This window comes from Nicotiana attenuata, unplaced genomic scaffold, assembly GCF_001879085.1.
Source record: "Nicotiana attenuata strain UT unplaced genomic scaffold, NIATTr2, whole genome shotgun sequence".
NCBI classification, from domain to species: domain Eukaryota; kingdom Viridiplantae; phylum Streptophyta; class Magnoliopsida; order Solanales; family Solanaceae; genus Nicotiana; species Nicotiana attenuata.
In genome coordinates, this window is record NW_017671834.1 from 209,068 (window position 1) to 223,183 (window position 14,116).

Consider the following 14,116-nt stretch of genomic DNA (forward strand, 5'->3'; position numbering starts at 1 on the left):
GGGGGGGGGGGGGGGGGGGGAGTCGCATGCGTTGGGAGAGTTTGCTTTGCTTCCACTGCAAAGTTACATTACTTCTTATCTTAATTTTTGGACCCCAAGAAATTACTTCTTATCTTTACCTTTTCCAATCTTATCCTCATGCATTTTGCTTTTCTAGAATCTGTGATGAGGGAAACTCGTTTTCTCAATACTAAGTTCTAATACGTACACATGCCATAATTTGAAAAGTGAATTTCAAGTTAACCTATTGTTTAACAAAAAAAATGTGTATTTCGGTCGAAACTTGTTTTTAGAAGTACTCGGGCTACTGATAATCAAGAAATTCTATATTCTTTCGGTGATAAGAAAGGAAATTAGAATATGAAATAGCAAAGTAATCAATAGAAAGCAAAAGAAAGTAATTGTATTCCAATAATCATCAGAACGTGTCCTTACAAGTGAAATCCCCTTCCCTTATATAGGAATCTATAAGTACTACGTTTGTTCCCTTTTATGACTGAATCATTATGAACATTAATGATATCAATGAGACGTTATAATTGACAATCATAACTGTTCATGAAGATTCTGTAACGTCTATGATTATTCATGCACATTAATTGACGATTCATGAATCTTTCTTTTTTACTGTCTTGATTCATTATGTCGTTGTCTCTTCATATAACAATTCAGACTCGAGCGACCATACCCCTTTTATCTCGTGGGTGATTTGCTCGCACCTATTACGACTCGTGCCTCTTTTAATGCATCTCTCCAGCTGCCGCTTTCTTAGTGATCCACGTGTCTTGTCACATCAGCCACATATATAAATCCACGTGTAATATTTATTTATACGAATACACCTATTGCATTAAAATATATATATATATATATATATATATATATATATATATATATATATATATATATATATATATATTACACACATACATACATACATACATACATACACACGGTGGCGTAGCCACACTATATATATATATATGTATATATATATATATATATATATATATATATATATATATATATATATATGTAAAAGTGTGTGTGTATGTGTGGGGTGATATCTTTGAAAAAAAATTCCAATATTATGATCGAATTAATACAAATTAAACACAGTTAACGAAACTCTGGCCCAATAGTCTCGAGATTTTTTATGCAAATTAATCTCCTCGATATAATGTAAAATGCTAGTGAATCAAGGTCATTTAGAGTCTGTTTGGAAAGCCACCTAAGAAATGGATTTGGGTGTAATTAGGTGTAATTACACAGTTTGGCGCGTTTGTTTGGCCAAGTAGTTACTTGGTCAGCATGGAATTGGGTGTAATTAGAGGGGTGTAATTTTTTATTTTATTTTTACTTTTGATTTCTTTTGAAATTTTAAAAATATATTTTTCTTTGTACATTATTTATCTTTTATTTCTCTACATTTACTGTGACGAGCCAAAGGGTCATCACCTGTATTCCTACTCCCTCTGTACTTCTGAGGCCCTGGAAACCTCATTTGGGGTTGCCTCGAGTTGTGTGCGCAGTCCAGGCGCGTAGCCGGAAAGTTTAAATATGAAATTTGTGAGAAAAATTGTTAAGTCTTGTTATTTAAATTGATTAAGTTTGACTTCGGTCAACGTTTTGGGCAAACGGACCCGGACCCGTGATTTGACGGTCCCGGAGGGTCCGTAGAAAAATATGGGACTTGGGTGTATGCCCGAAATCAATTCCGAGGTCCCAAGTCCGAGAAATGAATTTTTATGTGAAATTATTTTCTGAAAATAATTAAGGAATTGGAAAGTGAAATTTGATTAAAAGACTGTGGTATCGAGCTCGTATTTTGGTTCCGACGCCCGGTACAAGTCTTATGTACGGTTAAGCACTTGCTGTAAAGTTTGGTTGAATTTGGACGTCGTTTGACGTATTTCGGACTTAAAACNTGATTACCGGCAATTGAACAAAGTGACGATAAAGAACAAGTATCCACTGCCGAGGATTGATGATTTGTTCGACCATCTTTAGGGTGTCAGGGTATTCTCCAAGATTGACTTGCGATCTGGCTACCATCAGTTGAGGATTAGGGCATCCGATGTCCCTAAGACAGCATTCCACACTCGGTACGGGCATTATGAGTTCCTGGTCATGTCGTTTGGGTTGACCAATGCCCCAGCAGCATTCATGGAATTGATGAACCGAGTGTTCAGGCCATATTTGGACATGTTCATGATCGTCTTTATTGATGATATTTTGGTGTACTCCCACAGCCAGGAGGAGCACGAGCAGCACCTCAGAGTGGTTCTTCAGACTCTAAGGGATAGTCAGTTATATGCCAAGTTCTCCAAGTGTGAGTTCTGGCTGAGTTCAGTAGCATTCCTGGGTCACGTTGTATCAGCAGAGGGTATTCAGGTGGACCCGAAGAAGATAGAGGCAGTCAAGAACTGGCCTCGACCAGCATCAGCCACAGAGATTCAGAGTTTCTTAGGGTTAGCAGGCTACTACAGACGGTTCGTGGAGGGGTTTTCATCTATTGCAGCCCCGATGACCAGATTGACCCAGAAGGGTGCCCAGTTCAGATGGTCAGATGAGTGCGAGGCGAGCTTTCAGAAGCTCAAGTCAGCTCTGACTACGGCACCGGTATTGGTTTTGCCCACGTGCTCGGGGCCTTATTCAGTCTATTGTGATGCTTCCCGTATTGGACTGGGTGCAGTTTTGATGCAGGATGGCAGAGTCATAGCCTATGCTACGAGGCAGTTGAAGATCCACGAGAAGAATTATCCGGTTCATGATCTAGAGTTGGCAGCCATTGTTCATGCTCTGAAGATTTGGAGGCATTATCTATATGGCGCGACTTGTGAGGTGTACACCGATCACAAGAGTCTTCAGTACTTATTCAAGCAAAAGGAGTTGAATTTGAGGCAGAGGAGGTGGTTGGAGTTGCTGAAAGATTATGATGTTACTATCTTATACCACCCGGGGAAGGCCAATGTGGTGGCCGATGCATTGAGTAGGAAGTCCGCCAGCATGGGTAGTCTTGCTTATATTCCGGCCAGCCAGAGGCCGCTTGCTTTGGATGTTCAGGCTTTGGCCAATCGATTTGTGAGGTTGGATATCTCTGAGCCTAGCCGAGTGTTAGCTTGCACGGTTGCTCGTTCTTCATTATTGGAGCGTATCCGTGATCGGCAGTTTGATGATCCCCATTTGTGTGTCCTGAGAGACACGGTGCAGCGCGGAGGTGATAGGAAGGTGACCTTAGATGATGATGGTGTTTTGAGATTGCAGGGGCGAGTTTGTGTGCCCAATGTCGATGGGATTCGAGAGTTGATCTTAGCGGAGGCCCATAGTTCTCGGTATTCTATTCACCCGGGCGCCGCGAAGATGTATCAGGATCTGAGGCAGCATTATTGGTGGCGTAGGATGAAGAAGGATATTGTTGCATATGTGGCTCGATGTTTGAACTATTAGCAAGTTAAGTATGAGCATCAGAGGCGTGGTGGATTGTTTCAGAGGATTGAGCTTCCCAAGTGGAAGTGGGAGAGGGTTACTATGGATTTTGTTACTGGACTCCCATTGACCTGGAAGAAGTTTGATGCGATTTGGGTCATTGTTAATAGGCTGACCAAGTTAGCGCATTTTGTTCCTGTTGCAACTACTTATTCATCCGAGAGGTTAGCCGAGATCTACATCAGAGAGATTGTTCGCCTTCATGGGGTGCCGGTATCTATCATTTCGGACCGGGGTACGCAGTTTACCTCGCGCTTCTGGAGAGCAGTTCAGCGAGAGTTGGGCACCCAGGTTGAGTTGAGCACGGCATTCCATTCTCAGACGGACGGAAAGTCCGAGCGGACTATTCAGATTTTGGAGGATATGCTCCGAGCTTGTGTTATTGATTTTGGAGGTTCGTGGGATCAGTTCTTGCCTTTGGCGGAGTTTTCTTACAACAACAACTACTAGTCGAGCATCTAGATGGCTCCTTATGAGGCTTTATATGGTAGGCGATGTCGGTCTCCGGTTGGATGGTTTGAGCCGGGAGAGGCTCGGTTGATAGGTACGGATTTGGTTCAAGAGGCCTTGGACAAGGTCAAGATCATTCAGGAGACGCTTCGTTCAGCTCAGTCTAGGCAGAAGAGTTATGCAGACCATAAGGTTCGAGATGTAGCTTTCATGGTTGGTGAGCGAGTATTGCTCCGAGTGTCGCCTATGAAGGGCGTGATGAGATTTGGGAAGAAGGGCAAGCTTAGCCCTAGGTACATTGGCCCGTTTGAGATTCTTGATCGAGTGGGAGAGGTGGCTTATAAACTCGCGTTGCCGCCCAGCTTATCAGTCGTGCATCCAGTTTTCCATGTATCCATGCTTCGGAGGTATCACGGCGATCCTACCCACGTGTTCGATTTCAGTACTGTCCAGTTGGACAAGGACTTATCCTATGAGGAGGAGCCGGTAGCTATTCTGGACCGGCAGGTTTGAAAGTTGAGTTCCAAGAGTTTTCCTTCTGTTCATGTTCAGTGGAGAGGTCAGCCTCCTGAGGCATCGACCTGGGAGTCCGAGTCTGATATGTGGAGCCGTTATCCCCATCTTTTCCCCAACTCAGGTACTCCTTTCTTTTGTCCGTTTGAGGACGAACGGTTGTTTTAGAGGTGGAGATGTGACGACCCAAAGGGTCATCACCTGTATTCCTACTCCCTCTGCACTTCTGAGGCCCTGGAAACCTCATTTGGGGTTGCCTCGAGTTGTGTGCGCAGTCCGGGCGCGTAGCCGGAAAGTTTAAATATGAAATTTGTGAGAAAAAATATTAAATCTTCTTATTTAAATTGATTAAGTTTGACTTCGGTCAACGTTTTGGGCAAACGGACCCGGACCCGTGATTTGACTGTCCCGGAGGGTCCGTAGAAAAATATGGGACTTGGGTGTATGCCCGGAATCAATTCCGAGGTCCCAAGTCCGAGAAATGAATTTTTATGTGAAATTGTTTTCTGAAAATAATTAAGGAATTGGAAAGTGAAATTTGATTAAAAGACTGTGGTATCGAGCTCGTATTTTGGTTCCGACGCCCGGTACAAGTCTTATGTACGGTTAAGCACTTGCTGTAAAGTTTGGTTGAATTTGGACGTCGTTTGACGTATTTCGGACTTAAAAATCTAAACTTGATGTTTTATGAAAAATTGGAAGGAAATCATGGGTCTTGAGGCCTAATTTGATGTTTATGATGTTGTTTGGGCGATTTGATCACACGGATGAGTCCGTAGGAAGTTTTTGAGTTTATGTGTATGTTCGGTTTGGAGCCCCGAGGGCTCGGGTGAGTTTTTGAGAAGGTCCCGGGAGGTCTTAGACTTAGAAAATATCAGATGTTGCAGGTTCGGGAATTTGCAGGCTCCAGCGCGCCCGCGGTCGCCTTAGCGCGGTCCGCGGTGCATGCTGCGCGGCCGCGGTCGCCTTAGCGCGGTCCGCGTGGCTATGTTCAGAGAGCCAGTCCATTCCCTCAGCGCGGCCGCGTGCCAAATCAGTGCGGTCCGCGCTGGGTGGGTTCAGAGAGTGTGAAATTCCAGCTCCTCAGCGCGGGCGCGGTGCACTTTTGCGCGGTCCGCGCTGAGTCTTCAGAAGGGTATATAAGGTCGGGATTTTAAGTTATTTTTCACTTTTTCAAAACCTAAAACACAAGAGGAGATTTTCCAAACGATTCTTCTTCTCCAAAACGATTGGTGAGTGATTTCTAACTCATTTTCTTTACTCCTTAACATCTTTAAACATAATTTCAAACTTCAAAATAAAGATTTTAATGGGGAAATTGGGAATTTAGGGTAGAACCTAGGTTTTCTAAAATTGGGGGTTTTGGACCTCAATTAAAGGTCCGATTCCAAAATAACTTACATATTTGAGTTCATTGGGGAATGGGTAATGGGTTTTGGTTCGAACCTCGGGTTTTGACCACGTGGGCCCGGGGGCGTTTTGGGAAATTTTGAGTAAAACTTTGGGAAACTTATTTTTCATGCATTCAACTTGATTCGATTAGCATTTGTTGATACATTCAAGTACTTTGTGACTAGATTCGAGCGGTTTGGTGGTGAATTCGAAGGGTAAAGCTATACTAGAGGCTTGAGCTGAGTTTTGAACATTTGAGGTAAGTGTTTGGTCTAACTTTGGCTTGAGGGAATAGGAGTAGAGTCTTATTTGTTAATTGCTATTTGTGGAGTACGGTGTATAGGCATGGTTACGAGTATCTATACACTGGTGTCGAGCATGACCGTGAGTCCTACTTTGCCAAATTATCGAATTTGTAATTGTTATTTATGAGGAATTGGTTGGAAATCTTTAACACTGAGCCAGTAATTGTTGAGCCTAAGTGTGGATTTAATTGTGTTGAGTAGAGATTGAATGAGTTTGGTTATTGCTGGATCTCCCTTACCGGGATAGTTTATTATATTACATTGCTCCCTTGCCAGGATAGTTATTATAACATCTTTCTCCCTTGCCGGGATTATGTTGTGTATTGTGTTGAAATGGGATCGTGTGGTACGCCGACCTCGAGTTATTATGAAATGGGATCGTGTGGCACGCCGACCACGAGTTACTATGAAATGGGATCGTGTGGCACGCCGACCACGAGTTATTATGAAATGGGAACGTGTGGCACGCCGACCACGTGATATTATTGTAATGGAAGCGTGTGGTACGCCTACCACGTGATGTAAGGAAATGGGATCGTGTTGCACGCCTGCAATGAGAGGAAATTGAGATAAGTGAAAGTGGTTTGTTTTCCTTCATTCTGTGTTAGAAGAAATCAGATGTAGTTTCTCTTGTTATTCCTGATATTCCGTTTAATTGCTTCCCCATAAGCATGTTCCCCCTTCCCAGCTTTAATCTCTTACTTTCCGCTATTATTTTGTTGTACTTGTATATATATATCTGCACAGGTTTATCTGGTAGTCTGGTCTAGCCTCGTCACTACTTCGCCGGGGTTAGGCTAGGCACTTACCAGCACATGGGGTCGGTTGTGCTGATGCTACACTCTGTGCATCTTTTTGCACAGATCACAGTACCGGAGCAGCAGCTTTTGGACAGCAGTAGGAGCATTTGGGAGCTGACTTCAGTCCAGAGATCCCGAGGTAGCCTTGCTGACGTCCGCATGGCCCGGAGTCTCTTCTATCCTTACTTTAGTTTGTTATCCTTTGTACCGGAACAAACAGAACTATGTTTTTATTGAGACTTTGTATTTAGCATTCTCTAGACGTTCGTGAGTCTGTGACTCCAGTTCTTGGGTAGAGTTGTATTGAACTTCCGCATTGTTCTCCATTTATTTATGTTTAAGACTTCCGCTTTTATATTAAATGCTTCGTTGTTTTTATTAATGTCGAGGTTTGCTAAAAGAGATAATAAATAGTTGGCTTGCCTAGCTCCTAATAGTAGGCGCCATGACGACTCCCGAGGATGGGAAATCCGGGTCGTGACATTTACTTATTGTGATAATTCTATTTTTAAAACTACACCTTCTAATATTAGAAATAATGAGTCATTAACAAACTTGGCATATAATGAGTGATGCAATTAAAGTGAAATTTCGTTGTTTAATGTGGTTATAAACTTATTATGTTTCCTAATCTTAAGTTGTAGTGGAACTTACTATTATTATGTTGGAATTTGACATATTTTAAACTATTTTTTTATTTTGAATTTTAAAATTGTGTTATATTCATGGTTCCAATTTACTTGTTTTAGTAGTATTGGCTCACATTGCATATTGTTCATTTTTAAGTTAAAATTGATAGATTATTTTTGCCAAACATTTGAATAATGTTATTACATTATATTTCTAAATATTAATTTATTTTATCAAATATAAATTCCATGATTTTCTTACAAAATGTATATTTTTAATTTTTGCAACTATATATATATATATATATATATATATACACACACAATATTAGTTATGAATATATGATTACTAATTAATGTATGTTCACCAAAAACATATACATCTTAAATAACAAATATATTATCATTATACTTATAAAAAACATATATATATATATATATATATATATATATATATATATATATATATATATATTAACTTTTAAGTTTTGATAATTACGTCATTTAAAATTTAATCTAACTGTGTAATTACACTTGTGCAACCAAACAGTAAATTTGTAATTACATTGTAATTACACTATGACACACAAACAGGCCGTCGTAATCACACAACTGTGTAATTACTAGGCTGTGTAATTACTACCCCAGTAATTTCACCAATCCCAATTACCTGGTGGCATTCCAAACAGACCCTTACTATTTTTGAGTTCTGAGAGATATTATGAGCGCAATCTTAAACTACAAAAGGTACAAGTGTTTACGGGTAAAATCGAGGTAAAGTTTTCCTCGATATTTCGATTAGAGAACGTAGGGGAAGCCCGGATCGGCGTGATTGTAATCGAGGCTAGGAACCCCACATATCGAGTCCAGGGAAGAATGAACGATGTATCTGAGATCGAACACGGTAGAATGATGTATCCTGGACCAAGTATAGCTTCTGGACCTCGGGAGACGCAGTGAACAGTTATGCATGACGGACAGGTGACCGTAATATTCGCCCTCAACCGGATATTACAGCACAAATCCCGTTCAGTATCAATTACAGATCAATAATTACCGGAAAAAGAAGATTTTTTTTAGCTTTTTAGACTTGTACTAGGACTGAAATTCTTCCACTATATAAAGGGAAAGTTTGTCTATAGTGTGACACATTGTAACATGCATTTCAAAGGAATAAAAGTTTGGTTTTGTGTTCTAGCTATTGTTTAAGGCAGTACTCATTTGTTCTTCTCTTCACTCGCAACCGAGTTTGTACCGAGGGTCCAATCGAGGACGAGTTTCACTGTTCAATCTAAAATTAGGCTTGGTCATTACATTGTGCTTGGTTGATCGTTTATTTTGTCTTCAATTCATTTATCTACTATTCCTAATTATTCATATTGAATTAAACCACGTATCCTTTAAACCGCGAACAGATTTAATTGTCACTCATTTTTTAGGGTAAACAATTTGGCGCCTACAGTGGGGCTAAGGATAATAGTGGTGATTTTGTATGATTCTCTATAACTCACCCTATGCTTGTTTTTTGAAATCTTAACTACAGGTCGGCATAAGAATGTCAAACTCTTAGTTTGCTCACTTGAACGTTGACGCGGAGTCAGTCCATCATCCCGAAAATAATAATGTGGTGCCCAGTAATGATGTGCCTCCTGCCGATCCCAATGGTATCCCAGTCACCGACCTGGTTGATGCTAACTCGGAGGTGGCCATCAACATCAATTTGCCAACTATTCCCAAAAACATTATTCGTGGGGGACCCTGGCCAATGGCTCAAGAAGCGCCCGAAGGAGAAGGTAATGGGTTGAGCCTACGATTACAACAACAACGGCCCAGTATAATCCCACAAGTGGGGTCTGGAGGGTTGAGCCTACGACTGATTTTTGAAATGTTGCACGCTCAACAAGCGGCAATAGCACAGCTGCATAACCAAACTAGGCCCCTAACAGGGTCGAGCCCGAACAATCTTGGGAATATACTTGGAGAGACGAACAAGTTGCTGTGAGACCGGGTGAAGCCGAACCCGGGGAAAATTTAGAGGTAATGAAGATGCTCAAAGCATTAAAAAAAACGGGTAGAGTCAGGCGAGAAAGAGATTGAGTCCAACGACAAGAAGGTGGAAACATACAACTCCAGGGTCGATCAGATCCCGGGAGCACCTCTAGCATTGAAGGGACCGAACTCTAAAATATTTATCTAGAAGCCTTTCACCCCCAAAAGCGGCACCGAAGCCGGTCCCGAAGAGGTTCCATATGCCCGACATTCCCAAGTATAATGGGATCACGGATCCAAATGAGCATGTAACCTCCTACATATGCGCAATCAAAGGGAACGACTTGGAAGATGACAAAATCGAGTCGGTGTTGCTGAAAAAGTTTGGGAAAACTTTGTCCAAGGGGGTAATGATTTCCGTATCACAACTTGCCTCCAAATTCCATTGACTCGTTTGCTATGCTTGTGGATGCTTTGGTAAAGGCCCATGCCGGAGCCATCAAGGTCAAGACCAGAAAGTCAGATGTTTTCAAGGTCAAACAAAGGGATAACGAGATGCTCAGGGAGTTCGTGTCAAGATTCCAGAAGGAACGAATGGATCTGCCACTAGTTGTGGATGATTGGGCCGTTCAGGCATTCACTCTGGGGCTCAACCCCCCGAAGCTCTATGACCTCTCCACAACTAAAACAAAATTTGGTGGAGTTCCCGGTGTTAACTTGGGTCGACGTCCATAACTGGTACCAAACGAAGATCTTGTTCGAAGACAACCAACTCGGGGCCCCTTCGGAATTGTTTACCCCATCAGAACCGATGATAGATCTAAAAGGGCCATTGATCAGGAGCCAAGGCCTGTCCGAGAGCGATATCAACCATACAACACGGATCAGAGGGGAAACGGATCAGGGCGTCATCCAACTAGGAACGACAAGAGAAGTGATCGAGGGCGGAGTGACCAGGGTCTGATAAGTAAGAGCAGGTTTGACAGGTTACTCGGGAGTAGGGAAGCACCAAGGATATCCGAGTACAATTTCAACGTGAACACTGCAAGCATTGTGTCGGCCATTGGGCGCATCAAAGAGACCAAGACCATTGCAGTCTGACCTTGCCTAGAGAGATCCTAATTTGTTGTGTAAGTATCACATCACCCATGGTCATAGGACCGAAGATTGTCGGAAGTTGAGAGAAGAAGTTGCTTGATTGTTCAACAATGGGCACCTCCAAGAATTCCTAAGCGAGCGAGCCAAAAACCACTTCAAAAACAGGGACGCCAACAAAAAGGTTGAACAAGAGGAGCCTCAACACATGATCAACATGATCATTGGGGGAGTCGATGTCCCCCAGGGGCCAATGATGAAATGCACTAAAGTGTCTATTACGAGGGAAAAACTCACCCAGGATTATGTTCTGGAGGGAGCTATCTCGTCCAACAATAAAGATGTAGAGGGCATCGTACAACCTCACAGTGATGCATTAGTAGTAGCTATACGTATCAATAAATCTCGAGTTAAATATGTGTTGATTGATCTAGATAGCTCGGCCAACATCATCCCATAGAGGTTCGTAGAGCAACTGGGGTTACAGAATCAAATTGTACCGACGGTCTAGGTATTGAATAGGTTCAACAACACGTGTGAGACCACGAAAGGAGAGATAACTTTGCCGATAAACACTGTCGGGACAACCCAAGAAATAAATTTCTACGTGATCGAAGGGGATATGAGGTACAACACTTTGTTCGGAAGGACATGGGTCCACAACATGAGGGTGGTACCTACGACCTTACACCAGGTGCTGAAATTTCCTGTGCTGGGGGGGGGGGGGATTTCAAAACGGTCTACGGAGAACAGTCGGCCGCAAGAGAAATGTTTGTTGTCGATGAAGTGGTCCCGATTCCCGCGGTCTCAATATCAAAAAGCACAGAACCGACCAAAAAAGAAGAAAATAAGTAACAATCAATGATACTGGCCTAGCCGAACCAGGAGAAACATGAAGAACAAGGAGCGAATGATGAGGACGATTACAGTGTCCTGAGATCATTCATAGAGCTCGATGACACCGTCGCCACCAAATTAACGGTCGAGGAGTTGGAGCGATTTATATTAATCGAGCATCTACTGGATCGAAAGGTATACCTGGGCATAGGGTTAACCCTCGAGCTCAGGAAAAAACATATTGATTTTCTTAAATCTAACGCAAACTATTTCGCCTGGTCCCATCTTGACATGACAGCGATCTTATCGGAGGTAATCACTCACAAATTGAGCTTGGATCTGAAGTTCTATCCGGTCAAGCAGAATAGAAGGCCACAATCTCAAATCAAACATGTGTTCATCAAGGATGAGGTATCCAAACTTCTAAAAATAGGTTCCATCCGGGAAATTAAATACCCAAATTGGTTAGCTAACGTAGTGGTAGTACCTAAAAAGGAAATAAACTAAGGATGTGTGTAGATTATAAGGATATAAACAAGGCATGTACAAAGGATTCTTTTCCTTTGCCTATCATTGATTGAATGATCAACACTACGGCCGAACACCAGATACTCAGTTTTCTCGATGCCTACTCCGGGTACAACCAAATTCGGATGGAACCGGATGATCAAGAAAAGACTTCTTTCAGAACAAAGTTGAGCACCTACTGGTATAACGTAATGTCGTTCGGATTAAAAAAACGCCGGTGTCACATACCAAATCCTAGCAAACTGGATGTTCGAAGAACAAATAGGAAAATCAATGGAAGTTTATGTTAACAATATGTTGGTCAAGTCCTTGCGAGCAGAATAGCATTTGAAACATTTGCAACAAATCTTCGACATATTGAGGAAGTACAACATGAAGCTAAACCCGGAGAGTTGTGCATTTTGGGTCAGTTCGGGAAAGTTTCTTGGGTTTATGGTATCTAATAGAGGGATAGAGATCAACCCCAAAAAAATAAATATTATAGAGGACATCACCGTAGTCGACAACATCAAGGCGATTCAAAGACCGGCCGGGCGGATAGCCGCGTTGGGCCAGTTCATCTCGAGATTGCCAGATAAGAGCCATCAGTTCTTCTCACTATTGAAGAAAAGGAAACAATTTTTCTTGGACTCCGAAATGCCAGCAAGCTTTGGAAGAACTCAAGTGATACCTATCAAGCCCCCATTTGTTGCACACTCTAAAGACAAAGGAACAATTGTACCTCTACTTGGCAATTTTCGAGGTGGCAATAAGTGGTGTCTTAGTCCGAGAGGAAGAAGGTACACATTTTTCTATTTACTATGTTAGTAGAACCCTAGGCGATGCCGAAACAAGGTATCCTCACCTAGAAAAGTTAGCGCTCCAGGAAGCTAAAACCATACTTTCAATGCCACCCCATAAGTGTCGTGACCTCTTACCCGCTGAGGAATGTCATGAATAAGCCCGAGCACTCAGGCCGGCTGGCCAAATAGACCATAAAGATTAGCGGGTATGATATCGAGTAAAAACCCTGAACTGCCATAAAGTCTCAAATTATGGCAGACTTTGTGGCCGACTTTACACCGGCCTTAATACCCGAAGTCGAAAAGGAATTGCTGCTCACTTCGGAGTCTAATTCGGGGATGTGGACCCTATTCACGAACAATGCCTCCAACACGAAGGGGACTGGGCTCGGTGTCTTGTTAAAGCTGCCTGCGGGTAGCACAATTAGACAATCTATTAGAACTATAAAATTGACTACTAATGAAGCCGAGTATGAAGTTATAATTGCAGGTCTAGAATTGGCTAAGAGCCTCGGGGCTGAAGTGATCGAAGCCAAATGTGACTCCTTCCTCGTCGTAATCAAGTCAACGGAATGTTCGAAGTAAAAGAGGAATAGTTGCGGAGGTACTTGGATAAATTGCAAGTAACCCTACACCAATTAAAGGAATGGACTAAACAGCACGTACCTCGAGATCAAAATAGTGATGCCGATACATTGGCCAACTTGGGGTGGTCTGTCGACTCCAATGAATTCAACTCAGGAGCAGTAGTGCAGCTGATGAACTCGACGATAGAAGAAGGTCTCACCGAAGCAAACTCGACAAGTTTGACTTGGGATTGGAGAAATAGATACATAGACTACTTGAAGACAAAAAAATTGCCATCAGATTCCAAATAGTCGAAAGCCCTGCGCACCAAAGCTGTCAGGTTTAGTTTAGTCGAAGGAAAACTATTTAGAAGGTCCTTCTTCGGCCCACTGGCTAGATGCTTAGGTCCGGGAAAGACTGAATACGTCATGAAGGAAGTCCACGAGGGCACTTGCGATAACTATTCGGGGGCAGAATCCTTGGTTCGGAAGCTAATCAGTGCCGGCTACTGCTCGAATAAAATGGAGAAGGATGCGAAAGACTTCGTACGAAAATGCAACGAATGCCAAAGACACGCCCTGATGAATCATCAACCGGGAGAGATGCTTCACTCAGTCCTGTCTCTATGGCCATTTATGAAGTGAGGAATAGATATCATCGGTCCCCTGCCATGGGCACCTGGTAAGGCCCAATATATACTACTCATAACCGATTATATTTCCAAATGGGTCGAGGCTCAG

General features: G+C 42.4%; 1 protein-coding gene across 1 annotated transcript; it reads left to right on the forward strand.

Moving 5' to 3' along the window:
• The first annotated feature begins 12,399 nt into the window (after positions 1-12,399).
• LOC109210464 lies at positions 12,400-13,638 on the forward strand. The gene is made up of 2 exons (XM_019373881.1): positions 12,400-12,806; positions 13,551-13,638. Exons 1-2 carry the CDS (start codon positions 12,400-12,402, stop codon positions 13,636-13,638), a joined length of 495 nt encoding a protein of 164 aa, XP_019229426.1.
• Positions 13,639-14,116: the final 478 nt, after the last annotated feature.

Coding starts and splice junctions, on each gene's coding strand:
- LOC109210464 (XM_019373881.1), top strand. CDS start 12,400: ATGAAGCTAAACCCGGAGAGTTGTGCATTTTGGGTCAGTTCGGGAAAG. Junction 12,807..13,550: donor CTTAGTCCGAGAGGAAGAAG/GTACACATTTTT, acceptor AATTCAACTCAG/GAGCAGTAGTGCAGCTGATG.